Source organism: Rhinoraja longicauda, chromosome 9 (assembly GCF_053455715.1).
Source record: "Rhinoraja longicauda isolate Sanriku21f chromosome 9, sRhiLon1.1, whole genome shotgun sequence".
In the NCBI taxonomy this organism is placed as follows: Eukaryota; Metazoa; Chordata; class Chondrichthyes; order Rajiformes; family Arhynchobatidae; genus Rhinoraja; species Rhinoraja longicauda.
This window is the reverse complement of record NC_135961.1, coordinates 29278460-29304467: the sequence shown is the minus strand read 5'-3', so window position 1 is coordinate 29304467 and position 26008 is coordinate 29278460. Positions and strand designations below refer to the sequence as shown.

Here is a 26008-nt window from a genome sequence, read left to right as displayed (position 1 = left end):
AGAAGTGTCAGAAGCAACAGGAAGTTTAGGGTTAACCTTGTGGACTGAATGGAGGTGGCTCACAAAGTAGTTACCTAATCTGCATGGAATACAATTAAATGGAAGAAGTGCATGTGAATTCCTGCTGCTTGGATCTCTGGATGATGAGTGGATGAGTTAAAGGGACATTTGTTGCATCTCCTGTAGTTTCTTGGGAAAATATCATGAGAATGGAAACAGTTGATGGAGTTTGAAAAAGCAGATCAGGAAGTTTGGAATGATGAAAGATGAAGATGTGTCTGGCAGTGAAATCTCATTGAAGGTTGTAGAAAAAATGTGTTTCTGGTGAAAGAACCTTGAGCTCAAGGTTCCAGCAACTGATTTTTTTCTTTAGCCTCCAGACCCTTAGTTCTGCCAAATGGTATTTGACCTGATACATTAACTCTTTTGTGTAGGAAGGAACTGCAGATGCTGGTTTACATCGAAGATAGACACAAAATACTGGAGTAACTCAGCGGGTCAGGCAGCATCTCTGGAGAAAAGGAATAGGCGACATTTCGGGTCGAGACCATTCTTCAGACTTTATTTTTCTCTTTCCGCAAACTTGCTGGGTGTTTCCAGCATTTTATTTTTTTATTTCAGATTTATAACATCTACAGGGCTTTTCAAATGTTTCATGCACTGTACAGTTATTGAATCCTGCATTATATATATTTAAAAATAGTGGTTCCCTCCCACTTATTGCAATGAGATCTGTTGGCTTGGGCGTCCCACAAATCCCCGAAGATAGACTCAAAAAGCTGGGTTAACTCAGCGGGCCTCGACACGAAACGTCGCCCATTCCTCCTCTCCAGAGATGCTGCCTGTCCCGCTGAGTTACTCCAGAATGTTGTGTAAGTTGCGTCCATCTTCGGTTTAAACCAGCATCTGCAGCCAAGAGTAGTATAAGATGATAACTGCAGATGCTGGTACAAATCGAAGGTTTTTATTCACAAAATGCTGGAGTAACTCAGCAGGTCAGGCAGCATCTCGGGAGAGAAGGAAAGGGTAACGTTTCGGGTCGAGACCCTTCTTCAGACTGATGTCAGGGGGGCGGGACAAAGGCTCCTTCCTACAATTCCCAGAGGCCCTTACGTGTGGACGTACCCGCTGACGCATCGTCACTCACAGTGTCCATGGCAACGGGGCCTGGGCCGGTGGTGGTCGCGGAGACCGCGGGTGGAGGATCAGCGAGCGGGTGTTTCTGCGGGGACGATGCCCCGGTCGAGGTGACTAGTTTACGTTGCTGTCAAGCGACCAGAAGTAGCGGCCTGAACACGGAGTGCTTCAGACGCACCACGATGTGTGAAATCTGTTGCTCGTTCCATACACTGCTTGCTATAATCTGATCACTAGTCTAATAAACTGCCTGCATTTATATAACACTTTAGATTGAATACCTTTATGGGCAGCCGCATCTCAAACTTCCCCCTAACCTGTATCTACCTATCACTTGCCAGGCTTTGTCCTTCCTCCCGCCCTCCACAATCAGGCTAAAAACGGGTCCCGACCCGCAGCATCACCTACCCATGACATGTTCTCCAGAGATGCTGTCTGACCTGCTGAACTACTCCAGCACCAACATCTGCAGCTCCATGTTTCTACATTCTAAAATTTTGCTATATTTGCTTACCCTGTTGAGCAATATTCTTTCTTTGTGGGTCTTGTTTTTTTGTTGTTGCCTATAGTGATACCCTATGGGACATAGCTGTGGCTGAAGTTGCTAAAAATAGTGAAGAGAAAGAAAATGAAGAAGACTTGGAAACAAAGGAACGATCTGTATTTTTCCTGGGAAGCAAGAGTGGGGTAAGTTGCACGGACCACTTTCAAAACTACAATACTGTGTTTACAGTATTTATACCCCCATAAATCAAAGGACTAAATCCAGTAGGACTCATGTTTACAATCATCATGGAGCACCTCGGGGCTGTGTGCTCAGTGTTGTTCTGCACTCTATACCCATGGCTGTGTAGCCAAACTCAGTTCCAACACCATCTTCAAATTTGCCAAAGACACCCCCGTTGTTTGACAAATTACTGGTTATGAGTTGGTGTATTGGTGGGAGATTGATAATCTGATTGAATGGTACCAGAACAACAAACGTATTGAGTCCACAAACACTCTTGACTCATCCAAATATATGTGAAAGGGACATTGAAAAAGAACAATCCCTTAAAATAAGAATGCATAATACTGTGGATGCTAGAAATCCTTGCTTTAAAAAAACCCTGAAATTGTTAGAAATATTTCAAGGAGAGAAAGATATTCTGAGCCAAAATGAGCTTAACAGGCCACATGTCTTACAATTTTCCCTTTGACCAGCCTTGTGAATGTACCATCTTTGGTAGTTGTGCCGCTCTCAAAATCCTATCCGAGTCACTCCCTCTTATCACTGCATGAGCTGCTGTGAGCAAGGATGATCCGAGACATTTGGATGCAGGTCAAACAAATTGAAATATTTTTCATTTTTGAATTCATTAAAAGCTTAAATTTGCAGAAAATTATGGGCAATAAATGTTTCTTTTAAAGATTTATTCACTTGTGAGTACAGGAACAGAACAAGTGATCCAATATGTATCCATCTGATTTCCAGCTTTCTCCCAATTTCTGTGCCACAATGTGCAGGCATGGAAATTCAGATTGTATTATCGTGAACACTACACCGGATTGGCCGTTCACGACAGAAACCCCAACTAGTTGGCAGCGTTTTCCAGCCTAGTGTTTCAAATCAATGACTTTTTATCAGAATTGATAAGGTTTCAAATAATTTCCTTGGTCTCATAGCTGCCAAGGGGAGTTTTTTTGCTTTAGTTTTAGAAATACAGTGAAGAGACAGGCCGTTCGGCCCACCGGGTCCATGCCGACCAACGATCCCCACATATTAACACTATCCTAAACACACTGGAGACAATTTTTATATTTACCAGCCAATTAACCTACATACCCATACGTCTTTGGAATGTGGGAGGAAACCGAAGATCTCGGAGAAAACCCACACAGGGGAGTCCCGTCATGGGGAGAACGCACAAACTCCGTACAGACAGCACCCGTAGTCGGGATCGAACCCGGGTCTCTGGCGCTGCAAGAGCTGTAAGACAATAACTCTACCACTGCGCCACCGTGCCGCCCATGAGATGCTTATCAATGCATCTGAGGGAACATCAGGATGTGAGTTTCCCCACAGTTACTTTCATGTTAGTAGAGGAGCTTTGTTTTGAACATGTTGAGCGCAAGTCCTGTCCCTCTTACATTACTCCATCTTTTGACAGTAAAATCTCTCTCAGCAAGACACTGAAAAAATGTGGATCAATTCCCATATCTCGGGAGTTGCTTCTTGATGAAGCCAGACATTGATGAAGGTATTCAGCATTGCCTTCAGTGCCAAAACAGCCTTTGGTCAAATGAGGAAAAAAATATTTGAAGATCAAGATCTCAAGGACTTGAACAAAACCTAATGTCTAATAAGCAGCAGTAATTCCTGAACTCCTGTATGTTTCTGAGATTTGCAATAGTTGCACCAAAATATTAATGGACATTGTTAATTTGTTGCTAATGGTCATGCCAAGATGTCCAAATAGAATGTGTTTCTTGTATTTTGTTTTACAGGGGAAAACTACAATTATACTCAGATTCCTTGACAGGTATGTGTTGGCTATTAGTTTTAAAATCTGGAATATTGAATGACTTTGGAGTGTGGATTTAAACAACTCATATTAACCCAACGGTGTATTTCTGATCCACCTGGGATTACTTCATTTATGTTTATGCTACCAGATACATCAAGATAAATAATTGTGAATTTATAAAAATACAGTATATAGTATGTGTAATTAATTTATCTTTGGCAGGGATGAAGTTTCAAAGCCAACGTTGGCTTTGGAATATACTTTTGGAAGAAGAGCAAGAGGACATAACACCGTAAGCACTGACATTGGGTCAAAGACAAATTGATTCCAAGAAAGAAAACACTTTATAAAGAAGTTTTGTGAACAGAAATTGTGGCACCCCCTCCACTTTTAAAATTTGATCTGCTGTGTCTGTTAATGTATGGAACATAATCCTCCAAAATTAACCAGCATTGAGCATCTTAAAGGTGCTATTTGACTTAACATTTATCAATTCATATTCATACTGTAATTCCCCTGCATCCTGATACCTACCAAATATTAAACCTCCTAACTGGTCCTTCACAAACTGCCAGTCTAATATTTCCATGTCAAATTGGATTTTAAAACCTTTAGCAGCCCCCACTAAAGATGGACATATTCAAATTATATGTATGTTACATCCATGTATGATACTTGATGAGAGTTGGGTCTTTTAAAGTTGACAAGCTTCAAGTAATCAATCCACTTGCTAGAGCCCAGTAATAATTGAATATAATTGCCATGTCTCTGAAGCTTTAGATGCCATTTTGCTTCAGTTTCTATATTGCAATAGATACTTTGTCGTACCAAAGGCATTGGAAACTTACGCAGAAATATAAATAGGGATATGGAGCACTAATAAAGTGATGTGAACGATTTGTAGGAAAGTGACTACAGTCTAGGGAATGTAGCCAATCATCTCCATAATGAGGTAAATGCAACAGAACTTAATTACAATGCATTAACACTGCAGGAGTGAACTGATCCAAGTCAAAAGTTAAATTTAGCTAGAACTGATAAATAAATGATATGCTGCACATTGAGGGTGAATGCATCTATTACTTCATTTTTAATTGAAAGATCCATTCAAATAGTTACAGATCCTGCTTAGATTTACAAATAATCATTGAGATTTCATACTGTGTAGATTTGGAAATTTTAGTAATAATTGCAACATGTTGGAACCTATATTTTAAATGTATTCCCTTAATTTGATTTAGCATTAAGTAATTTGTAACTGTGGTTGTGATGATGTCTACTTGATGAGTACCATCAATTTTCTGCCACTGGAGGGCATAGGCTTAATTTTCAACCCTAATCTAACCAAAAGGATAATACATTGCGTGAAATAGCCTGACGGATATTTCTGTTGCATTTCCTTAAATAGGTCTGCGATAGTCTATGCCAAAATCATACCAACTGTCAGGGGAAATATGTGTATTTGCTGATTTATCAATTTGCCCTTTGCAGCAAAGTACCCTAATATTACCTCGCTTAAATAAAAAATCCAGAATATAAAATACGCTGATAAGCAATTTGTTAAAATCATATATCATTTTTGTATGTTACTGTTATATTATAAATTTATTTTGTATTTCAAAATATCCATGTGTTGAAATCTGTTTTGCAGCCAAAAGATATTTCTCATTTTTGGGAACTAGGTGGTGGAACCTTGTTGTCTGATCTTTCCCAGATTCCAATCACTGTTGACAACATAAGGTTTGTGTCACTATCTGGTTCAAGGTTTAACCTCCACTAGAATGCAAATGACATATCTTATTATAAGAATTTATCCGTTGCATGCTTTTGTCCACGCTTTGTCTTTTGTTTCATTGAAGTGGGGATGTAATTAAAAACTGCTTTATAGTTTACCAGAGGTCCAAAAGCCCAAGGTCCACACAAATAAATTGTACTACATTTATTTTGTCACTGTTGTTGGCCTATGGACTTTGTTTTATCATTTACCCATGTATGTTGCTCCATTTACATCATTTGTTATAATTTTATTATTATTGTGTAGCGCGTCGATAAAGGCAAGGAGCCAGGTATTTCGGGAAGGTATATTTTGTCCTTATATACCTGAGTCCAGGACCGCCTCCCGGGACTGGTCCATTCCCGTGCCGAGGGGTCGGTAGAAGTATGGCCCGACCCTTGGGAGCCGCCACAATAGCCTGTATTAAATCGGCAGCTATACTATGTTTAGTTATTTAATTATTAATGGAAATAGATCATGTGTACTGTGATAGATTTTTAAAATGTTTCAAAACTATAAATATTAGTCTAACTGAATTTCTCAAAATATTCATAAGATCACACAGTTTAGCAGATCAGATGTCATTTGTTTTTATATGAAGAAATGCGATCTATAATAATCCCTTATGCATAACATGATTGGATATTTATGCTGACTAATGAAAACCACTTAAGTAGATTTGCATTTCTGTACAATTTGCTGATTGGAGAATTTGCAACCTCATCTTTTATGTATTATAGTTGGCTTAGGTGAATGTGATATTACCTACAGAATCATGCTGAACAAATATACATCAGCATCTAAGAACTAGCAGATTAGACCACCTGGGTCCTTGTGCTTGTTGGGATTGTCATGTCTGATCTATTTTTAATATATTGAAGGCAAATGAGGATATTTGTGATGTTTCATTCGTTCTAGGACCCTTTCTGTTGTTTTGGTATTGGACCTTTCCAAACCCAATGACCTGTGGCAAACCATGGAAAAGCTACTGAGTGTGACAAAGAACCATATAAACAAAACTATGAATGAACTAGGTAAAAAAGATTCCATTAATATAAATGAGATCAAGCAAAGATCGTGGAAAAATTTGCAGAAGAATCACCCGGTGAGTCCAGCTTCAGAAAACTTTCTGCAATATGTAACATTCAGAAGAAAAGTTTATGATTTTGGTTTTTTGGAATGTGGTATCATATTCATAACTCAGTGAGTGAAATTTGTTTTATGAAAGAAAATCTCAGTTCCTAATGACTATTTTCCATTTCTGAGTCCATTGCCCTGAATGTTTATATTAAAAAATTCAGTCATTCTTCAAAATGTTATGAAATAATACTCTTGGTCTTGTCTCCTGATCAACTTCTGTCCCTCTCTTCCCCTCTCTTCTGTTCCTCTGTCCCTCTCTTCCCCTCCCCTTCCCAGTTCTCCCACTGTCTTCCTGTCTCCACCTATATCCTTTATTTGTCCCACCCCCCCCTGACATCAGTCTGAAGAACGGTCTCGACCCGAAACGTCACCCATTCCTCTCCAGAGATGCTGCCTGACCTGCTGAGTTACTCCAGCATTTTGTGATACCTTCGATTTGTACCAGCATCTGCAGTTATTTTCTTACACAACTAATTTCCACGCCCATTCTTCCACTGCCTTAAATCTAGGGATTGGTCTAGTTAATAGTTGAATGTAGGTTCACGAGATTGATCCCTGGGATGGCGGGACTGTCATATGAGGAAAGATTGAAAAGACTAGGCTTGTATTCAATGGAGTTTAGAAGGATGAGAGGGGATCTTATAGAAACATGTAAAATTATAAAAGGACTGGACAAGCTAGATGCAAGAAAAATGTTCTCAATGTTGGGAGAGTCCAGAACCAGAGACCACAGTCTTAGACTAAAGGGGAGGCCATTCAAAACTGAGGTGAGAAGGAACTTTTTCACCCAGAGAGTTGTGAATTTGTGGAATTCTCTGCCACAGAAGGCAGTGGAAGCCAAATCACTGGATCGATTTAAGAGAGAGTTAGAGAGAGCTCTAAGGGCTAATGGAATCAAGGGATATGGGGAGAAGGCAGGCATGGGTTATTGATTGTGGACGATCAGCCATGATCACGATGAATGGCGGTTCTGGCTCGGAGGGCCGAATGGCCTCCTCCTGTACCTATTTTCTATGTTTCTATGTAATCTTCATTTTACACCTAAACAGAGCAGACCAAAACTATACACAGAATTCCCGCATGGTCTTACCAAAACTCTATTGAATTGCTTAAAAAATATTCTACACTTGTAAACCAATCCTTTAATCAAAGATAGACACAAGATGCTGGAGTAACACAGCGGGACAGGCATCATCTCTGGAGAGAAGGAATGGGTGATGTTTCGGGTCGAGACCCTTCTTCAGACTGAGAGTCAGAGGAGAGGGAGACATAGAGATATGGAAGGGTATGGTGCAAAAACACTGATAAAGGGGACTATGATTAAGGAAATGTAGAATGATACATTTTTGCCTAAGGGGAAGGTAAAAACGAGGCATACAATCAAGAATATTTAATCAGGAGGACAATGAAATTAGTTGGAGAACTAGGATGGGGGAGGGATGGAGAGAGGTAATAGCAACGGCTACTTGAAATTAGAGTAATCAATATTCATACCGCTGGGTTGTAAGCAGCCCAAGTGAAATATGAGGTGTGGTTCCTCCAATTTATGTTGGGTCTCACATTGACAGTGGAGGAAGCCCAGGACAGAATGGTCAGTGTGGGAATGGGAGTTAAAGTGTTTAGCAACCGGGAGATTGGGTCGGCCTAGGCGGACTGAGCGGAGGTGTTCGGTGAAAGATAGCCTGCACTTAGTCTCGCCGATATATAGGGGTCCACACCTGGAACAATGGATACAGTAGATGAGGTTGGAAGAGGTGCAAGTGAACCTCTGCCTCACGTGAAAGGACTGTCTGGATCAATGGATGGAGTTGAGGGAGGAGGTATAGGCACAGGTGTTGCATCTCCTGCAGTTGCAGGAGAAAGTACTTGGGAGGGGCTGCTTTGGGTGGGAAGGGATGAGTTAACCAGGGAGTTGAGCAAGGATCCACTTTCTACAGAGACCATCCCTTCCAACAACTCCCTGGTTAACTAATCCCATCACACCCAAACCAGCCCCTCCCAGGTACTTCCAAAAATATCTTGTATTGGAAGATAAATTTAAGTTTGTTTTATTCATCCTCAATCTTACAGACAATTTCTATTTTAACTCTACCTAGAATCGTATTATTCTGATAAAGCCCCATTCTTCACTCATTACATATTCTATTTCTAAATAATATTGGTTTGGAAGTATTCCTTTAATTTTTAGAGGCTGATATTAAGACCAGTTCATTTTAAATATGACTAAATAAAAACAACAAAAAAATATTTGTTTTTAGTGTACCTTTTCTTGGTTCCTATATTCTGTCCGTTAAATTGCTCAGTTGTGTAAGAGCAGCTCTTTGCTTTGATTGTCACAATTTTTTTGAATGCTCTCACTTTATTAATTTTAATTAAGTAAATTTTAATGAGCAGTATTTGGAAACCAGAGTTTTTGACATCCATGGATTTTCCTAGCTTTTATTTTGTGTTTTCCTTTAGAACCATAATACGTTTACTTTTACTTCTAAATTCTAACAGGACTGGGAACTTGTTGATCCATTCCCTCTTCCTCTAGTTATAATTGGAAGCAAGTATGATATTTTACAGGTACAATAAGAATTATATTGTCACTTAATTCATTTTTAATATGATATAGTTGTGGAAGCAGTTGTTCTGGTTGTTTGCTAACTTGGTTTCCTTTCCATAGAATTTTGAATCTGAAAAAAGAAAAGTAATTTGCAAGACATTGCGTTTTGTTGCTCATTACTATGGAGCTTCTCTATTGGTATGTATTCATTATTAATGTAATTAGCTTAACTTTTAACAACAACAAGTTGTATAGCTGTTTTCATAACAAAAAAATCATGCCTTGGACCACCTTTTTTTTAAAAAACGGTTGAACTTGAAAAGGGAAACGTTAGCAGTACAGAGGTTTATGTGGTGCCTCACAACTCCAGAGGCCTGGGTTCAATCCTAACCTTGGGTGTTATCTGTGTAGGATTTGCATGTTCTCCCTGTGACCATGTGGATTTCCTCCAGGTGCTTTGATTTTCTCCCGCATGGCAAAAATGTGTTGAATGGTAGATTAATTAACTATTGTAAATTGTACCTTGTGCTCGTGGGTGGTAGGAGAATCTGGGGCGGGGAAGTTTATTGAGATGTAAGGGGAAAAAAGATAGGATTAATGTAGATGGGTACATTATGGTAGTGTGGGCTAATGCAGTTTGACTGAATCTATTAGGGTAGGTGATCAGTAGCTAAATAAGGATGGTAAGTTTAAATTAGTATCTTAAAAGAAAAAAGAGAGGATCTGAATGAGACGAGTTTAAGGATGGAATTCCAGAGCTTGGCAGCTGAATATAATCACCAGTAGTGGAGTGAATAAATAAAGAGATGAGCTAGAACTTATGTGCAGATCCAGAGGAATAGACACAGTTAGGGTGGGCAAGGTCCAAGAGGGATTTGAAATGAATGATAAAAATTTCAAAATCAAGCCTGGAGTCGTTATGAAATAGAGAAATGGGTCAGTACAAGTTAGGAACTTGCAGTAGGGTTTTGGAGGGTAGAACAAGGAAGGCTGTCCTAGAGTTTAGGTAATTTAGGCATGGATTAAAGTTTCAGCTCCAAATGAAATGGCCAAAGTGTAGAGTCAGTCAGTATTGCAGATGAGGAAAAAGGTCATAGTAGAATGGATATGAAGTCCAAAATTCAATATGAGGTTGAAGTGGTATCCTGGCTGAGAATTACTAATTCAATATCAGACAATTGCCAAAGAGCATGCTGAAATTGATGAAAAGGAAAATGAATCGGCAATTGGAACCAAGGCATTAATTCCATATTTACAATATTGGATCTCAAACAACCGCTAATTTATAGGCAATAGAAGGGGCAATAGAGACAGTCAGAAAGACGAGCTAGTTGGCATCAACGTCCCTCTTCATGATAACTGACATAAAATAATATTTTTATAAGATTTTTATAAAATCTTACGATAAATGTATCAGTACCGTGTCAAGAAGAACAACTTTCATGCTAAATCCTATAATTATTGTACCACATCTATTTAGTTTTACAGCAATAAATCAGAAGCAACGGTATCTAAGTTGCGAACTGTTCTGAACAATTTGGCATTTGGCACAGACAGAAGGTGAGCAGCATTTTGTGTTTCATTTCCAGTTGCTAGGTCTCTATAGCGAAGAATAATTTAATAAGATGCTGTGCCATTCTTAAAAATGCATGCAAGACACTAACTTGTTGACTTTGACATTATCAAATATTCAACCTAGGCATTCCATTTTGGTTGCCATTGCTGTTCTTAATCTCCCGGCCTGAAAAAAACACGGCACTGGAAGGGAGCTCTCCTCAAGTCCAACAGCCAGTTGTTATTTTCTGAAAACTATGGAATGGAAGCAGAATTATTCAGATTAAAAAAGCTACACTTCAAAATCCCTAATTTGCTTTTGTTTTGTAGCAAAACAATATCTGTGGAGTACAACAAACCATTGTTTGTCCCAGCTGGAATGGATTCATTGAGTCAGATTGGTAAGTAAAAACAGAAATGTGTTCTACCACAAAATAACCTGTATAGGTGGTAGGCTATAAATTTCATTTGGTGATGTCAGTGTTGTTGACGTGACTAAGATGCAAAGTTAACCAGCTGCAGCCCAGCTTTTCCCAAGAGGAGGAAATCGGATGTAGAACGTTGTTCAGTCATCCAAGTGGCTGGGAACAATTTTTCCGTTCATTTATTCTATTAGTGTGACTGCAAAGGAAAATGAGCTTCCTCTCAGGAAATACACTTTTATAATTTGATGAATTAATTGAGTGCTGACAGGAATGGCTTAAAAAATGTTTTTAATAATTCACTTCTACAGTGCTCAAGAAGGAGAAAGCTGCTTGGCACCATGTTTTTTTTCTAGAATAAATCAGCCAATAACATGTTAGATTGTTTTGTGGGTTAGACTATTGAAGGTTCCTGAAAATAAAGACTTGCAAGTACTTGATTGCTATTTCCCACAATTTATCATGGGATTTAACTCTTTCGAATGAATGAAAAGGAAGTTATTAAAAGATAAACACAAAAGGCTGGAGTAACTCAGCTGGTCAGGCAGCATCTCTGGAGAAAAGGAATAAGTGACGTTTTGGGTCGAGATCCTCCTGTAGAGAGGGGAACGAGAGATACAAACAGTACTTAGAAATGAATAGAAAGGCGAAAAGCAACGATAATCAAGGAAGTGTGGGGCACACAATAGGCCATTGTTGGCAGTCGGATAGGTGATAACGAGTATACAGATGGAGGAACTCACAGGTGACAGTAAAACTAGTATGACGACTAGGGTGGGGAAGGGATGGGGAGAAAGGGGATGCTAGGGTTACTTGAAGTTAGAGAAATCAATATTCATACCTTACAACTCAGCTCCAGAGATGCTGCCTAACCTGCTGAGTTGCTCCAGGCTTTTGTGTCTGTTTTTGGTTTAAACCTGCATCTGCTGTTCTTCCCTACACATTATTAAAAGATAAATCAGTTTCCTTTGTCACACTGTTTACAGCACCTTTTGATGGTGTGAATTTACATTGCTGTTTAATCCCAATCCCAGTCACCATTACTTTTGTTAATGTCTTTGGAGAAATTTTGAACTCATTCCTTGCAAAAAAGCAGAGCAACATTATCAGAAAATAAGAGAACAATCAAAAACTGTTGAGATATTCTTACTGGTAGTTGCAACAAAAATAGTAAAAATGAACATAAAAGCATATGTGATTTGTTAAATTGGACCGTGAAGGAAAGAACATTATTATTTTACAAAATAAGAATTACAAAAAATAACAAGTATAATCCAAGGAAATGGCTTCTGAGCTTACAGTGTCGATAGATCAGTAATCTTATTGTTCTTTAGATCACTTTTGTTTCTACTTTACCTTTTTTAGAAAATCTTTCTATTGAAGATAATTAACTAATTGCTGGAACATGAGAATTCATTTTCTGCATAGAACACGGTGCTGGAGTAATTCAATGGGTCAGGCACATCTCTGGAGGACATGGATAGGCGATGTTTTGAGTCAGGACCTTTCTTCAGATTGATAGTAGTGGGGAACGAAAATTGGAAAAGAGGTGGGAATGGAACAAAGCCTGGCAGTGATAGCTGATTCCAGGTGAAGGGGCGATGGGTGGACAAAATCAAGAGATGAAAAGGAGACAAATGGATAAAGAAGGATCCCAACCTGAAACGTTGCCACACTCAGTATAAAGAAGGGTCCCATTCCAAAATGTTGCCTATCTGTGACCTCAAAAGATGTTGTGTGACCTGCTGAGTTACTCCAGCACCTTGTGTTCTATGCAAGATTCGAGCATCTGCAGTTCATTGTGAGTACATTTTCTGTTGTAGGTTGCAATTTTCTATCATGTACTCCGATTGAAAAACTATCTATAGATAGGATGGTATCCAAAATTTTATCTGCAGTTTCAGTGGTGTCAGACTCTCTCGTCCTACATCCAGATGGCAGTTATAGAGTCATACAGCGTGGAAACAGGCCCTTCGGCCCAACTTTCCCATGCCGACCACCAACATGTCCCATCTATATTAGTCTCACCTGCCTGCATTTGGCCTTATCTTCCCTATCCATGTACCTGTCTAAATGTTTCTTAAACATTGTGGTAGTACCTGCCTCAACTATCTCCTCTGGCAGCTTCTTCTATACACCTACCACTCTTTGTGTGTGTAAAAAGAAAGTTGCCCCTCAGGTTCCTATTAAATCTTTCCTCCCTCACCTTAATCCTTTGTCCTCTGGTTCTCGATTCCCCTACTCTGGGTAAAAGACTGCGCATTTACCCTATCTATTCCTCTCATAATCTTGTACATCTCTATAAGATCACCCTCATCCTCCAGTGCTCCAAGGAATGTCCTAGCCTGCTCAACCTTTCCCTATAGCTAAGGCACTTGAGTCCTAGCAACATCCTCATAAATCTTTTATGCACCCTTTCCAGCTTAACACCATCTTTCCTTTTACATGATGACCAAAACACTTCTCTAAATGTGACCTCACCGATGTATTGTATAACTGTAACATGACCTCCCAAATGTCTACTCAATACTCTGACTGATGTAGGTCAATGTGCCGAATGTCTTCTTGACCACTACTTGTGACACTACTTTCAGGGAACTATATACCTGCATTCCTCGATGCCCCTGCTCTGCATCGCTGTCCGGAGCCCTGTATTTACTGTGTAGATCCTGGCATATCCATATATACAAAGTCTACAGCTCTGCCCTCATTCATTTTTTCGGTCACATCAAAAAACTCAATATGATTCATGAGATACGATCTCCCACGTACAAAATCATGCTGGCTATCCCTAATTAGCCCCAGCCCATCTAAATTCATGTAAATCTTGGTCCTCAGGATTGTCTCCAGTAACTTTCCGACTACAGATGTAAGGCTCACTGGTCTGTAGTTCCCAGGCTTTTCCCTGCAGCCCTTCTGAAATATAAGCACAGCATTTGCCACCCTCCTGTTTTCCGGCACCTCACCCATGAGAGTTCATAATGATGATGACTCACAAATCTCAGCCAGGGCGCGTGCAATTTCGCCTCTAGCTTCCCACAGTGTCCTCGGATATATCTAGTCAGGCCCGGAAGACAAGTCTGCCTTCATACACGTTAAGACCTTCAGCACCTCCTTGACCGTAATATTGACTGCCTCAAGTTTACATGGAGTTTATCATAAATCTATTTTTCATGGCCCATTCAACACCCAATGAGTGCTCACTCGACACCCATTCAAGCATTTATTCCAGCAAGAACCTGTTACACAGCTGTCACAGTTGGGAGTCCTGTTCTTTTTCTTTTGAACTACCTTTCTCAAGGGTAATTGATGACTAATATAGCATTCCACACATTATCAGCAACACCAAATGATTAAACTAGGGGATTAAACTGTCAAGGAATCTCTGTGTAGGAAGGAACTGCAGATGCTGGTTTACACCGAAGATAGAAACGAAAAGCTGGAGTAACTCAGTGGGTCCTGGCAGCATCTCTGGAGAAAAGGAATAGGAATGGGTTGAAACCCTTCTCTTTGTCTTGTACTTTATTTTCTGGTTCTGAAACTTGTATTGTGTAGAACTATCTCTTCACCACAGTGTTGGGTACTATTTTAAGATTTTTATTTGTATCTTGAATACTAACCTACAAATACAATAACGTTCTAAAGCAATTGCTTTTGATCATTTGGATGTGGTAAATCTGCATTCCGATACCACTGGATTCATATAAACATTCAAAATTATTTTTTTAATTACTTTCTGCTTTATTAAAAATATATATATTATGCACACAGGATCTCCACCTGCTACTGAAGTTGACTTGGGCAAAATAAATGCACGAAATCCAATTGATCTGTGGAAGAAAGTATATGAGAGGGTATTCCCGTGTGAGGTAACATTTCCATCAATCTGTAATCTAATGATCCACGTATTCAAACTCCTAAATCATGATCAATAAGATCAGTGAGGTTCAAGTGCTTGATTATGTGGGGAGTTGATGTGGCATGAACAAAACATGATTCAAATGAAGGGGACTGGGAACTTGATATTCGCGTAATCAAAATGTTTTCCTTCCCCATGCTTTCTGAACAAGGAATGTGGATTGTCAGTACAGGTTAGTAAAGACACTGCGGAATTTTAAAGAGAGAATGCTCCTAAAGGTGCAAGGCCAATCTTTCTGGCTCGATTGTAATCACCTATGGTCTTTCCGCTGACTGGTTAGCGTGCAACATAAGTTTTCACTGTACCTTCATACATATGACAAACTAAGCTAAACTAAAAATATGTAATAAGATTGCAGACAGCGGTAAGAATAATATGGCTGTAATAGTAGATGATTTCAACTTTCCTTGTGTTGACTGAGATTGCCAGAGGGTATAAGGCGTTGAAGGGGCGGAATTTGTGAAATGTGCCAAGAAATGTTTCTCAAACAATATGTAGAAGGGTCTACCAGAGACGGATCAATATGGACCTCCAATTGAGAAATGAGGCAGGGCAAGTGACTGAAGTGACAATTTTGGACCACTTTGGGACCAGTGACCAAAATTCTGTTGGCTTTTAAATACTTACAGAAAAGGGTAGGACTGTGCCATAATGAGTCAATGATGGATTGTTAAAATGGTTAGATGCAGACTTCCATAAGCTATCGCATAAACCATATGTAACCAAGGACATTGTGGGAAGGTAGGGAAGAAATACAACCGATTATTTCAATACAATATTGTAAGATTCGCTTCAATTGCATTCCAAACATGGAATTCGCTTATGAATAACAAATTTGACATGTAAAGTTTTAAATCCTGAATCTTAATGACAAGTGGCTATTGATTTCCATGTATAGAGTACTGGAGAATTCAAAGATGTTATGGATCCGGCCAAAGACCCACAGTATGCTGAACCTGAAGTGGATGTAATGAGGACACAAAAGGACCAGGTAACATTTAAAGTTTCAGGAGACACAAATTGTATTTGTTGATCTGACAGGTATTTATTCTACTCCCATCTGTGTGTGTGGCAGGACTATATCAGCCAAAGCTCAGTTAGTAGTACTGTTCGAGTCAGGAAAATAGGCCTTTTGGCCCAACTTGCCCATGCCAACCAAAATGCCCTTTCTACACTAATCCCACCTGGATGCGTTTGCCCCATATCCTTCTAAACCTTTCCTATCCATGTACTTGTCCAAATGTCTTTTAAATATTGTGATAGTACCCACCTTAACTACATCCTCTGGCGGCTTGTTTTGTATATCTATCATCCTTTGTGTAAAAAAGATGTCCCTCAGGTTCCTAATAAATCTTCCTTCTCTCACGTTAAACCTATGTCCTCTGGTTCTTGATTTCCCTACGTAGGGTAAAAGACTGCATTTGTGGGTTCAAATGCTACTCCAGAGGCTTGAGCACAAAAATCTAGACTTTCAATCCCAAGCAATACTGAGAGTGCTGTATCCTTGCGGGTGCCATCTTTCAGGTGAGAACCAAGACCCACCTACTCTATTGGAAGGATATTAAAAAATACAATGTTTTGAAGAAGAGTAGATGAATTGGGGAAACATGTAACTGCAGTTGATGGTGTACAAAAAAAACACGCAGCGCTGGAGTAACTCAGCAGGTTAGGCAGCATCGCTGGAGAACATCGATAGGCGACGTTTCGGGTCAGGGTCCTTCTTCAGATCGATATTCATGTCCTTGCTATTTTCAAACAGTAGCTATACTTAAAAGCATTTTCCTGCAAACATGCTCTAAGATCATGAAATATGCTTTGTATGCTGGATAGAGTGGATGTGGAGAGGATGTTTCCACTAGTGGGAGAATCTAGGACTAGTCAGCCTCAGAATTAAAGGACATTCTTTTAGGAAGGAGATGAGGAGGAATTTCTTTAGTCAGAGGGTGATGAATCTGTGGTATTCTTTGCCAAAACAAGTTGTGGAGGCAAAGTCTGGATATATTTAAGGCAGAGATGAATAGATTTTTGATTAGTACGGGTGTCAGAGGTTATGGGGAGAGGGCGGGAGAATGGGGTTAGAAGGGAGAGATAGATCAGCCATGATTGAATGGCAGAGTAGACTTGATGCGCCAAATGGCCTAATTCTGCTCCTATCACTTATTATCTTATGATAAAGACAAACCCTTTTCATATTGCATAATGGATTCCAAAATTAAGATTACATACTTTAGTTTAGTTTAGAGATACAGATAAAGGAACAGGCCCTTCGGCCCACCGAGTCCACGCTGATCAGCGATCCCCTTGTATTAACACTATCCTACCCACACTAGGAACAATTTTTACATTTACCAAGCCAATTTACCTACATACCTGTACGTCTTTGGAGTGTGGGAGGAAACCGAAGGTCTCGGAGAAAACCACACGGTCACGGGGAGAATGTACAAACTGTACAGACAGCACCCGTAGTCGGGATCGAACCCAGGTCTCCGGCGCTGCAAGCGCTGTAAGGCAGCAACTCTACTGCTGCACCACTGTGCCGCCCCATACTCATCAACGTCTATTACCCAAGGACACCAAATTAAATTGATGAGAAAATGCTGGCAAATGTTTTGAGACTTTTACGCTAGAGTACAGAATGCTAATATTGAAGGAAGCATACTGTGGAAAATATGTGCTCCTCAGCAGATAAAGTAATTGCATAATGTATGCCATTTACCTGTTGCTCATAATACAGTACTGGATATGTATTTAATAAACATATTCCCTTTTAACCACTCACCTTCACTTTATAAACTTTTCATGTTTTGCTTTTATTTCTTGACACAGTGCAGATTTTTCTTTCCGTGTTATTCTTTTTCATATTACCCCTTTAATTAGATCCATTGCATTATGTTTCCACCTTTTTGTGCTTTGAGCTAAGCATTTTAGCTTTGTACTGACTTTGCTTTAGTTAACTGCACTGTTTAGAGACTGGACCTTTCAGGGGCAAGTACTGATTTGGTATCATTTCTTGTGTGTTGAATTCAACCCAATGCTTATCAGGAGGTTTACCTGATAGTTGCCACAGTTTACTGTGTATAATTTAACCCTCATACTCAATTATGTTGGCCAAGGTTTTGAATTTTATTAGTGTCATTACAAAAAAAAATCCTGGTGAAGATTCAAATGATAATTCCTTTATTGTTTCTCAATTTATCAAATCAAGATAAATTTATACTTCAGGATTCATTGCCATAAATTGAAACAAATTTGTCTAATATGAATAATTAAAACAATAACTGCAAATTTTCCTGAAGAGGTTGATGTTGTGCATTGTCCCTGAGTCATTAGTCAGTCAATGCTTTCCCTAAAGGTAAATAATTAAATATAACCTACTTGAAGGATGGACCAAGCTAACCATGTTATGCTGGGAATTCACAACAGTCGTATCATTTAATGACATTTACTAGCTTCCTCACAGATTATTACATTTATAATTGTCCGTGTTTTTCAGTTCATTTGAGTTTTCTTTGCTTAATCTTGTGAGTATTTTCAACGTTTTATAGAACCATACAGTCTTACAGCTGGCAAACAGGCCCTTCGGCCCAACTTGCCCACTCCAACCAACATGCCCCAACTACACTAGTCCCACCTGTCTGCATTTGGGCCTCTAAAACTATCCTATCCACATACTTGTCCAAATGTTATTTAATGTTGTGATAATACCTGCCTCAACTACGCCCTCCGGCAGCTCGTTCCATATACCTACCACCCCTTGTGTAAAAAAAAGTTGCCCCTCAGGTTCGAAGGGGTTTACATGAATACACTACTGATTTGTATGTGGTATTTTGCCCGTAGTTAGCACTTTAGAAATGTTTACCATAATATTCTTAGCAATATATTCTGTGATCTTTACAATACCAATCTAAGCCACGTTCAGGAGGTAAACAAGAATTATCTATACATGTAGAAACAAGGAACTGCTATACATGCATTTGGGTAGTTGTTGGTCTTGTACTGTGTTCAGTTTAACAATTCAGTATAATGTAGTCTTGTGAAAGACTTAATTCTTTTAAAAATCTGTTTTTTTATCTCAACTATTATACTCTAGGTGTATTTATTTTTGAATAGGAAAATAACTGTAGATGCTGGTTAAAATCGAAAGTAGCCACAAAATGCTGGAGTAACTGAGCGGGTCAGGCAGCATCTCGAGAGAGAAGGAATGGGTGACATTTCAGGTCGTGACCCGTCTTCTGAAGAAGCGTCACCCATTCCTTCTCTCCCGAGATGCTGCCTGACCTTGGGTAATAGACCTTGATGAGTATGGGGCGGCACAGTGGCGCAGCAGTAGAGTTGCTGCCTTACAACGCTTACAGCGCCGGAGACCCGGGTTCGACCCTGACTACGGGTGCTGTCTGTACAGAGTTTGTACGTTCTCCCCGTGACCGTGTGGTTTTCTCCGAGACCTTCAGTTTCCTCCCACACTCCAAAGACGTACAGGTATGTAGGTAAATTGGCTTGGTAAATGTAAAAATTGTTCCTAGTGTGGGTAGGATAGTGTTAATACGCGGGGATCACTGATCAGCGTGGACTCGGTGGGCCGAAGGGCCTGTTCCTTTATCTGTATCTCTAAACTAAACTAAAGTATGTAATCTTAGTTTTGGAATCCATTATGCAATATGAAAAGGGTTTGTCTTTATCATAAGATAATAAGTGATAGGAGCAGAATTAGGCCATTTGGCGCATCAAGTCTACTCTGCCATTCAATCATGGCTGATCTATCTCTCCCTTCTAACCCCATTCTCCCGCCCTCTCCCCATAACCTCTGACATCCGTACTAATCAAAAATCTATTCATCTCTGCCTTAAATATATCCAGACTTTGCCTCCACAACTTTTTCTGTCTACCCTGTACTTAATTTTTGGTTGATCTACGATTAGCTATGACAAATTTCACTTTAAGATAATGAAAATGAGTAATCTTAATTAGGTGCAATAAACATGCAAGACAGTAAAAACCTTTATTAGACATAACCTTTAGTAACCCTTCAAATTATTGCTTAGTGATCCTCTTTGTGAAGTCTTTATATTAATACCATAAATACATAAGAATAACATTTTAAAATCAGTTTCACAGAAATTCCAGTCCAAGATATAAATCTTGATTTTAAAAAAAAATCAACGTTGAATTGTAATTTTCTCTTTCCACAGCAGGCAATGCAAGTAAATAAACTGGGGCCTTCCACATCAAAGCATTTAGTTTTTGAGTCATGCAGCACCTGCACAGGCCATTCAGCCGAACTTTTCCATGCCGACCAAGATGCCCCATTTCAACTAGTCCAATATGCCTGTGCTTGACCCACATCCCTCCAATCCTTTCCTATCTGTGTACCTGTCCAAGTATCTTTTGAATGCTGTTACAGCATCTGCCTCACTTACCTGCCCTGGCAGTTTGTTCCATATACCCTCCACCCTCTCAGTGAAAAATTTGCTCCTCAGTTTAAACCTATGTCTTCCATTTCCTAATTTCCCCCACCCTGGGTAAGAGACAGTGCATTCACCCAATCTATTCCCCTTATGATTTTATACACCTCTATAAGATCAACCCCCAGCCTCCTGTCCTCCAAGGAACAAACACCTAGCTTGCCCTACCTCTCCCTACAGCTCAACCACTCGAGTTCTGGCAACATCCTCGTAAATCTTATCTGCACTCTTTCCAGCTTAATGACAGCTTAATAGTTTGTATGCTGGTAAAACTATAGATTTAGGCTTGATTAGAGATCCATTATGAATTTCGTCACGAATTCTTTTATTCTAAAAATATAGTAGATCCAAATAATTTCTTCCTTCTTGTTGTGGCTCATAAGATGATATGACTTTAAGTTTAACAGGTCAAAATGCAGTCATGCTAAATGCCAAATTTCGATTATCAGTGAGCACCAGATAAGCTAGTGCATTGAAAGTACAGAGGCTCCAAAGGTGAAAACAAAAGTTTTGCAAGTCATATTTTCAGAACATTTAAATATTTTAAAAGTATTTTTAAAGTTTAGTGCACAAGATAATTTCTTGGAGTTAGCAACACCATATACCTCAATAAGCAAACATTTAAGTCTTACTCAATTTATCTGAAGAGTTTCATTTTCTGAGTATCTGGATTAATAATTCTGTGTCCCAGGATTATTTTAGAAATTTGTTATTCTTTACTAAAGTAAAATGCATTAAATGCAGCCTCAATACTCCCAAATGTTCTAGGGGCCGGAGAACCTAGGGTGATGGAGGAACTGAAGGAAATCCACATTAGGCAGGAAATGGTTTTGGGTAGACTGATGGGACTGAAGGCTGATAAATCCCCAGGGCCTGATGGTCTGCATCCCAGGGTACTTAAGGAGGTGGCTCTAGAAATAGTGGAAGCATTGGAGATCATTTTTCAATGTTCTATAGATTCAGGATCAGTTCCTGTAGATTGGAGGATAGCAAATGTTATCCCACTTTTTAAGAAAGGAGGGAGAGAGAAAACGGGTAATTATAGACCAGTTAGTCTGACATCAGTGGTGGGGAAGATGCTGGAGTCAATTATAAAAGACGAAATTGCTGAGCATTTGGATAGCAGTAACGGGATCATTCCGAGTCAGCATGGATTTACGAAGGGGAAATCATGCTTGACAAATCTACTGTAATTTTTTGAGGATGTAACTAGGAAAATTGACAGGGATGTGGTGTACCTCGACTTTCAGAAAGCCTTCGACAAGGTCCCACATAGGAGATTAGTGGGCAAAATTAGGGCACATGGTATTGGGGGTAGGGTACTGACATGGATAGAAAATTGGTTGACAGACAGAAAGCAAAGAGTGGGGATAAATGGGGCCCTTTCGGAATGGCAGGCAGTGACCAGTGGGGTACCGCAAGGTTCGGTGCTGGGACCCCAGCTATTTACGATATACATTAATGACTTAGACGAAGGGATTAAAAGTACCATTAGCAAATTTGCAGATGATACTAAGCTGGGGGGTAGTGTGAATTGTGAGGAAGATGCAATAAGGCTGCAGGGTGACTTGGACAAGTCAAGTCAAGTCAAGTCAAATTTATTTGTCACATACACATACTCGATGTGCAGTGAAATGAAAGTGGCAATGCCTGCGGGTTGTGCACAAAAAGAATTACAGTTACAGCATATAAATAAAGTTAATAAGTTACTAAACATAGCACAAAAAGTGTCGACAAAAATTTAGTCTCTGGGGTTATCAAAGTTGACAGTCCTGATGGCCTGTGGGAAGAAGCTCCGTCTCATCCTCTCCGTTTTCACAGCGTGACAGCGGAGGCGTTTGCCTGATCGTAGCATCTGGAACAGTCCGTTACTGGGGTGGCAGGGGTCCCTCATGATCTTGCTTGCTCTGGATCTGCACCTCCTGATGTATAGGTCCTGCAGGGGGACGAGTGTAGTTTCCATGGTGCGTTTTGCCGAACGCACTACTCTCTGCAGGGCCATCCTGTCCTGGGCAGAGCTGTTCCCAAACCAGACTGTAATGTTGCCGGACAGGATGCTCTCTACAGCCCCAGAGTAGAAGCAATGAAGGATCCTCAGCGACACTCTGAATTTCCTCAGTTGTCTAAGGTGGTAAAGGCGCTGCTTAGCCTTACCCACCAGTGCGGCAATGTGCGTTGCCCACGTCAGATCCTCTGCGATGCGGACTCCCAAGTATTTGAAACTGCTCACCCTATCCACAATAGACCCATTTATCTCCAGTGGCGTGTACGTCCTTGGATGTTTAGCCCTTCTGAAGTCCACAATCAGCTCCTTTGTTTTAGTGACATTCAAGAGGAGGCTATTGTCCTGACACCAGAGTGCCAGATCAGCCACCTCCTCCCGGTAGGCCTTCTCATCGTTGTTGGAGATCCGGCCCACCACCACAGTGTCATCAGCAAACTTGATGATGGAGTTTGAGCTGAACCTGGCCCCACAGTCATGTGTGTACAGGGAGTACAGTAGGGAGCTAAGGACGCAGCCCTGGGGGGATCCTATGTTCAGGGTGAGGGAGCTAGATGTGTGTTCCCCCATCCTGACCACTTGGGGCCTGGCAGTGAGAAAGTCCAGGACCCAGGCACACAGAGGGGTGCTAAGCCCCAGTTCCAGCAGCTTCTCAACCAGTCTGCTGGGGACTATTGTGTTGAATGCTGAACTAAAGTCAATGAACAGCATCCTCACATAGCCCCCCTGGCTGTCCAGATGAGAGAGAGCGGTGTGTAGAACCTGGGAGACCGCATCATCCGTGGACCTGTTCGGACGGTATGCGAACTGTAGTGGGTCCATGTTGCGAGGAAGGAGGGCGCAGATGTGCTTCTTGACTAGCCTCTCAAAGCATTTCATGACAACCGAGGTGAGGGCCACCGGTCGGTAGTCATTTAAACACGCTGGAGAGGCATTCTTTGGCACCGGTACAATGATGGATCTTTTGAAGCATGCAGGGACCACGGACTTTGCCAAGGAGAGGTTGAATATTGTGGTGAGCACTGGAGCAAGCTGAGTAGCACAAGACTTTAGTACTCGCCCAGATATACCATCTGGGCCTCCAGCTTTCCTCGTGTTCACACGCATCAGAGCCCACCTCACCTCATGCTCGGACACCGAGAATGTGTGCACATCCCCGGCGGTGGATCCCCCTCCAGCCTCGCTAGCCAGCGCCCCTTCGGTGCTGTTTTTAGACGGCGAGCTGGTGGTGTTACCCGTCTCAAACCGTGCGTAAAAAGAGTTCAGGTCATCAGCTAAGGAGGAGCCGGCACTTCCGGTTGAGGGGGTGCTGGACCTGTAGCTAGTTATAGTCCGTAGCCCCTGCCAAAGGCGCCTGGTGTCCTGCTGCTCCATCTGTGACTCCATCTTGTCCCGGTACCTCTTTTTTGCATCCTTCACTGCCCTTCGCAGTCGGTAGGACTCTCCCTTGTAGTCGTCCATGTTCCCGGATGCCAGGCCGGAGTTGTAAGCAGCGGTGCGAGCATTCAAGGCCACGCGAATAGACCTGTCCACCCAGGGTTTTTGGTTAGGGAAGATACTGACCCTTACCGTGGGGATGATGGTATCGGCTATTGTGGCAATGAAGTCCGTAACCGCTTCCGCAAACTCATTTACGTCTCTGGAACTTGCTTGGAACATGTTCCAGTCGACTTCGCTCAGTGCATCCTGCAGCATGGCCTCTGAATGGTCAGCCCACCGCTTTACGTCCCTCGTCACTGTCGCTTCCCGTACTATCCGTTGTTTGTACTCCGGCAGCAGGAAAATGGCAGCGTGGTCAGATTTCCCAAAAGGAGGGAGAGAAACGGCCTTGTAGCCTTTCCTGAACGGCGTGTAGCAGTGGTCCAAAGTTCTTTCCCCCCTGGTGACACACGTGATGTGTGAGTGGGCGGATACATGGCAGATGCAGTTTAATGTAGATAAGTGTGAGGTTATTCACTTTGGAAGTAAGAATAGAAAGGCAGGTTATTATCTGAATGGTGTCAAGTTAGGAGGAGGGGGAGTTCAACGAGATCTGGGTGTCCTAGTGCATCAGTCAATGAAAGGAAGCATGCAGGTACAGCAGGCAGTGAAGAAAGCCAATGGAATGTTGGCCTTCATAACAAGAGGAGTTGAGTATAGGAGCAAAAAGGTCCTACAGTTGTACCGGGCCCTGGTGAGACCGCACCTGGAGTACTGTGTGCAGTTTTGGTCTCCAAATTTGAGGAAGGATATTCTTGCTATGGAGGGCGAGCAGCGTAGGTTCACTAGGTTAATTCCCGGAATGGCGGGACTGTCGTATGTTGAAAGGCTGGAGCGATTGGGCTTGTATACACTGGAATTTAGAAGGATGAGGGGGGATCTTATTGAAACATATAAGATAATTAGGGGATTGGACACATTAGAGGCAGGAAACATGTTCCCAATGTTGGGGGAGTCCAGAACAAGGGGCCACAGTTTAAGGATAAAGGGTAGGCCATTTAGAACGGAGATGAGGAAGAACTTTTTCAGTCAGAGAGTGGTGAAGGTGTGGAATTCTCTGCCTCAGAAGGCAGTGGAGGCCAGTTCGTTGGATGCTTTCAAGAGAGAGCTGGATAGAGCTCTTAAGGATAGCGGAGTGAGGGGGTATGGGGAGAAGGCAGGAACGGGGTACTGATTGAGAGTGATCAGCCATGATCGCATTGAATGGCGGTGCTGGCTCGAAGGGCTGAATGGCCTACTCCTGCACCTATTGTCTATTGTAAAGGTCATTAACATTAATGCTGCAAGCCTTGGTGTAGTTCTTGACCAAGTAATTCAACCATTTGATTAAAACATATATGAAAAAATATATATATATTTGTTTTAATCAGCGAGTCAAATGGTTGAATACACACACGTGTGTGTGTATATTTATAAATTATAGCTAATTTTTTGAGAGTTTTTAGATTATTTAAATACTTTGCTAAGCCTACAACTATAATGTTCCACTTTATTCTTTCAGGAACTTGAACAATATAAAAGAAATGCATCCAGATCATGGAAAGAAATGGAATTTGACATGCATGGGAGATAATTGAACATTCAGTATTCAATGGTGCAATTTTAATTTGAAAATATTTTTTGTAGTTCACAATGAACTTTTTGGCAATTATCTACAGTGCCATTATATGTGAATTATTTTAACATCATTATTTTGCATATTAACTATTACACATTTCATTTTTGTTTCAATAATTTAAATGTTCTATTTTCTCTTTCAATTTATTGAGCCTGATAAATGTCGATGAAAAAATGTAACCTGTATATTGTATATTTTTGTCATAATTTTTAACACACTCTTAGAAAGGATATAAAATAAAATGTGGATTGGAACGGTGTAACAATGTCTACCTATTTTAGATCTTAAGTTTTGAAAGTTCCTCGAGCAAGTCAAGTAGCATTGGTGGAGACAAAGGGATAATGAACCTTTCAGGTCGAGAGATTGGAGGGGAGATATCACATTGTTTGTATTTATGTTATTTTCTGTTTGGTCAGGTTTTAATAAACATTTAATAATCTTTTTAA

The 26008-nt window shown here is 40.7% G+C and overlaps 1 protein-coding gene across 3 annotated transcripts; it reads left to right on the top strand.

Annotated features, from left to right (window-relative positions):
- The first annotated feature begins 1128 nt into the window (after positions 1–1128).
- dync2li1 (dynein, cytoplasmic 2, light intermediate chain 1) lies at positions 1129–26008 on the top strand. 3 transcript variants are annotated; one of them, XM_078405842.1, is made up of 14 exons: positions 1129–1247; positions 1707–1824; positions 3625–3659; positions 3867–3936; positions 5296–5384; positions 6337–6523; positions 9058–9126; positions 9227–9304; positions 10587–10666; positions 10991–11061; positions 14854–14951; positions 15153–15173; positions 15900–15992; positions 25446–26008. In XM_078405842.1, the coding sequence occupies exons 1-14, from the start codon at positions 1234–1236 to the stop codon at positions 25515–25517; spliced, it is 1095 nt and encodes a 364-aa protein (XP_078261968.1). In that variant the 5' UTR covers positions 1129–1233; the 3' UTR covers positions 25518–26008. The 3 variants fall into 3 exon arrangements, with proteins under 3 accessions (XP_078261968.1, XP_078261971.1, XP_078261969.1); XM_078405845.1 differs by lacking the exon at positions 9058–9126; XM_078405843.1 differs by lacking the exon at positions 15153–15173.

What these genes read in the sequence shown, in the direction of transcription:
- dync2li1 (XM_078405842.1), top strand. An exon ending in GAGCAAGAGGACATAACACC is followed by an intron (nt 3,937 to 5,295) that starts GTAAGCACTGAC and finishes TCTGTTTTGCAG; the next exon opens with CCAAAAGATATTTCTCATTT. An exon ending in ATTTGCAGAAGAATCACCCG is followed by an intron (nt 6,524 to 9,057) that starts GTGAGTCCAGCT and finishes AAATTCTAACAG; the next exon opens with GACTGGGAACTTGTTGATCC.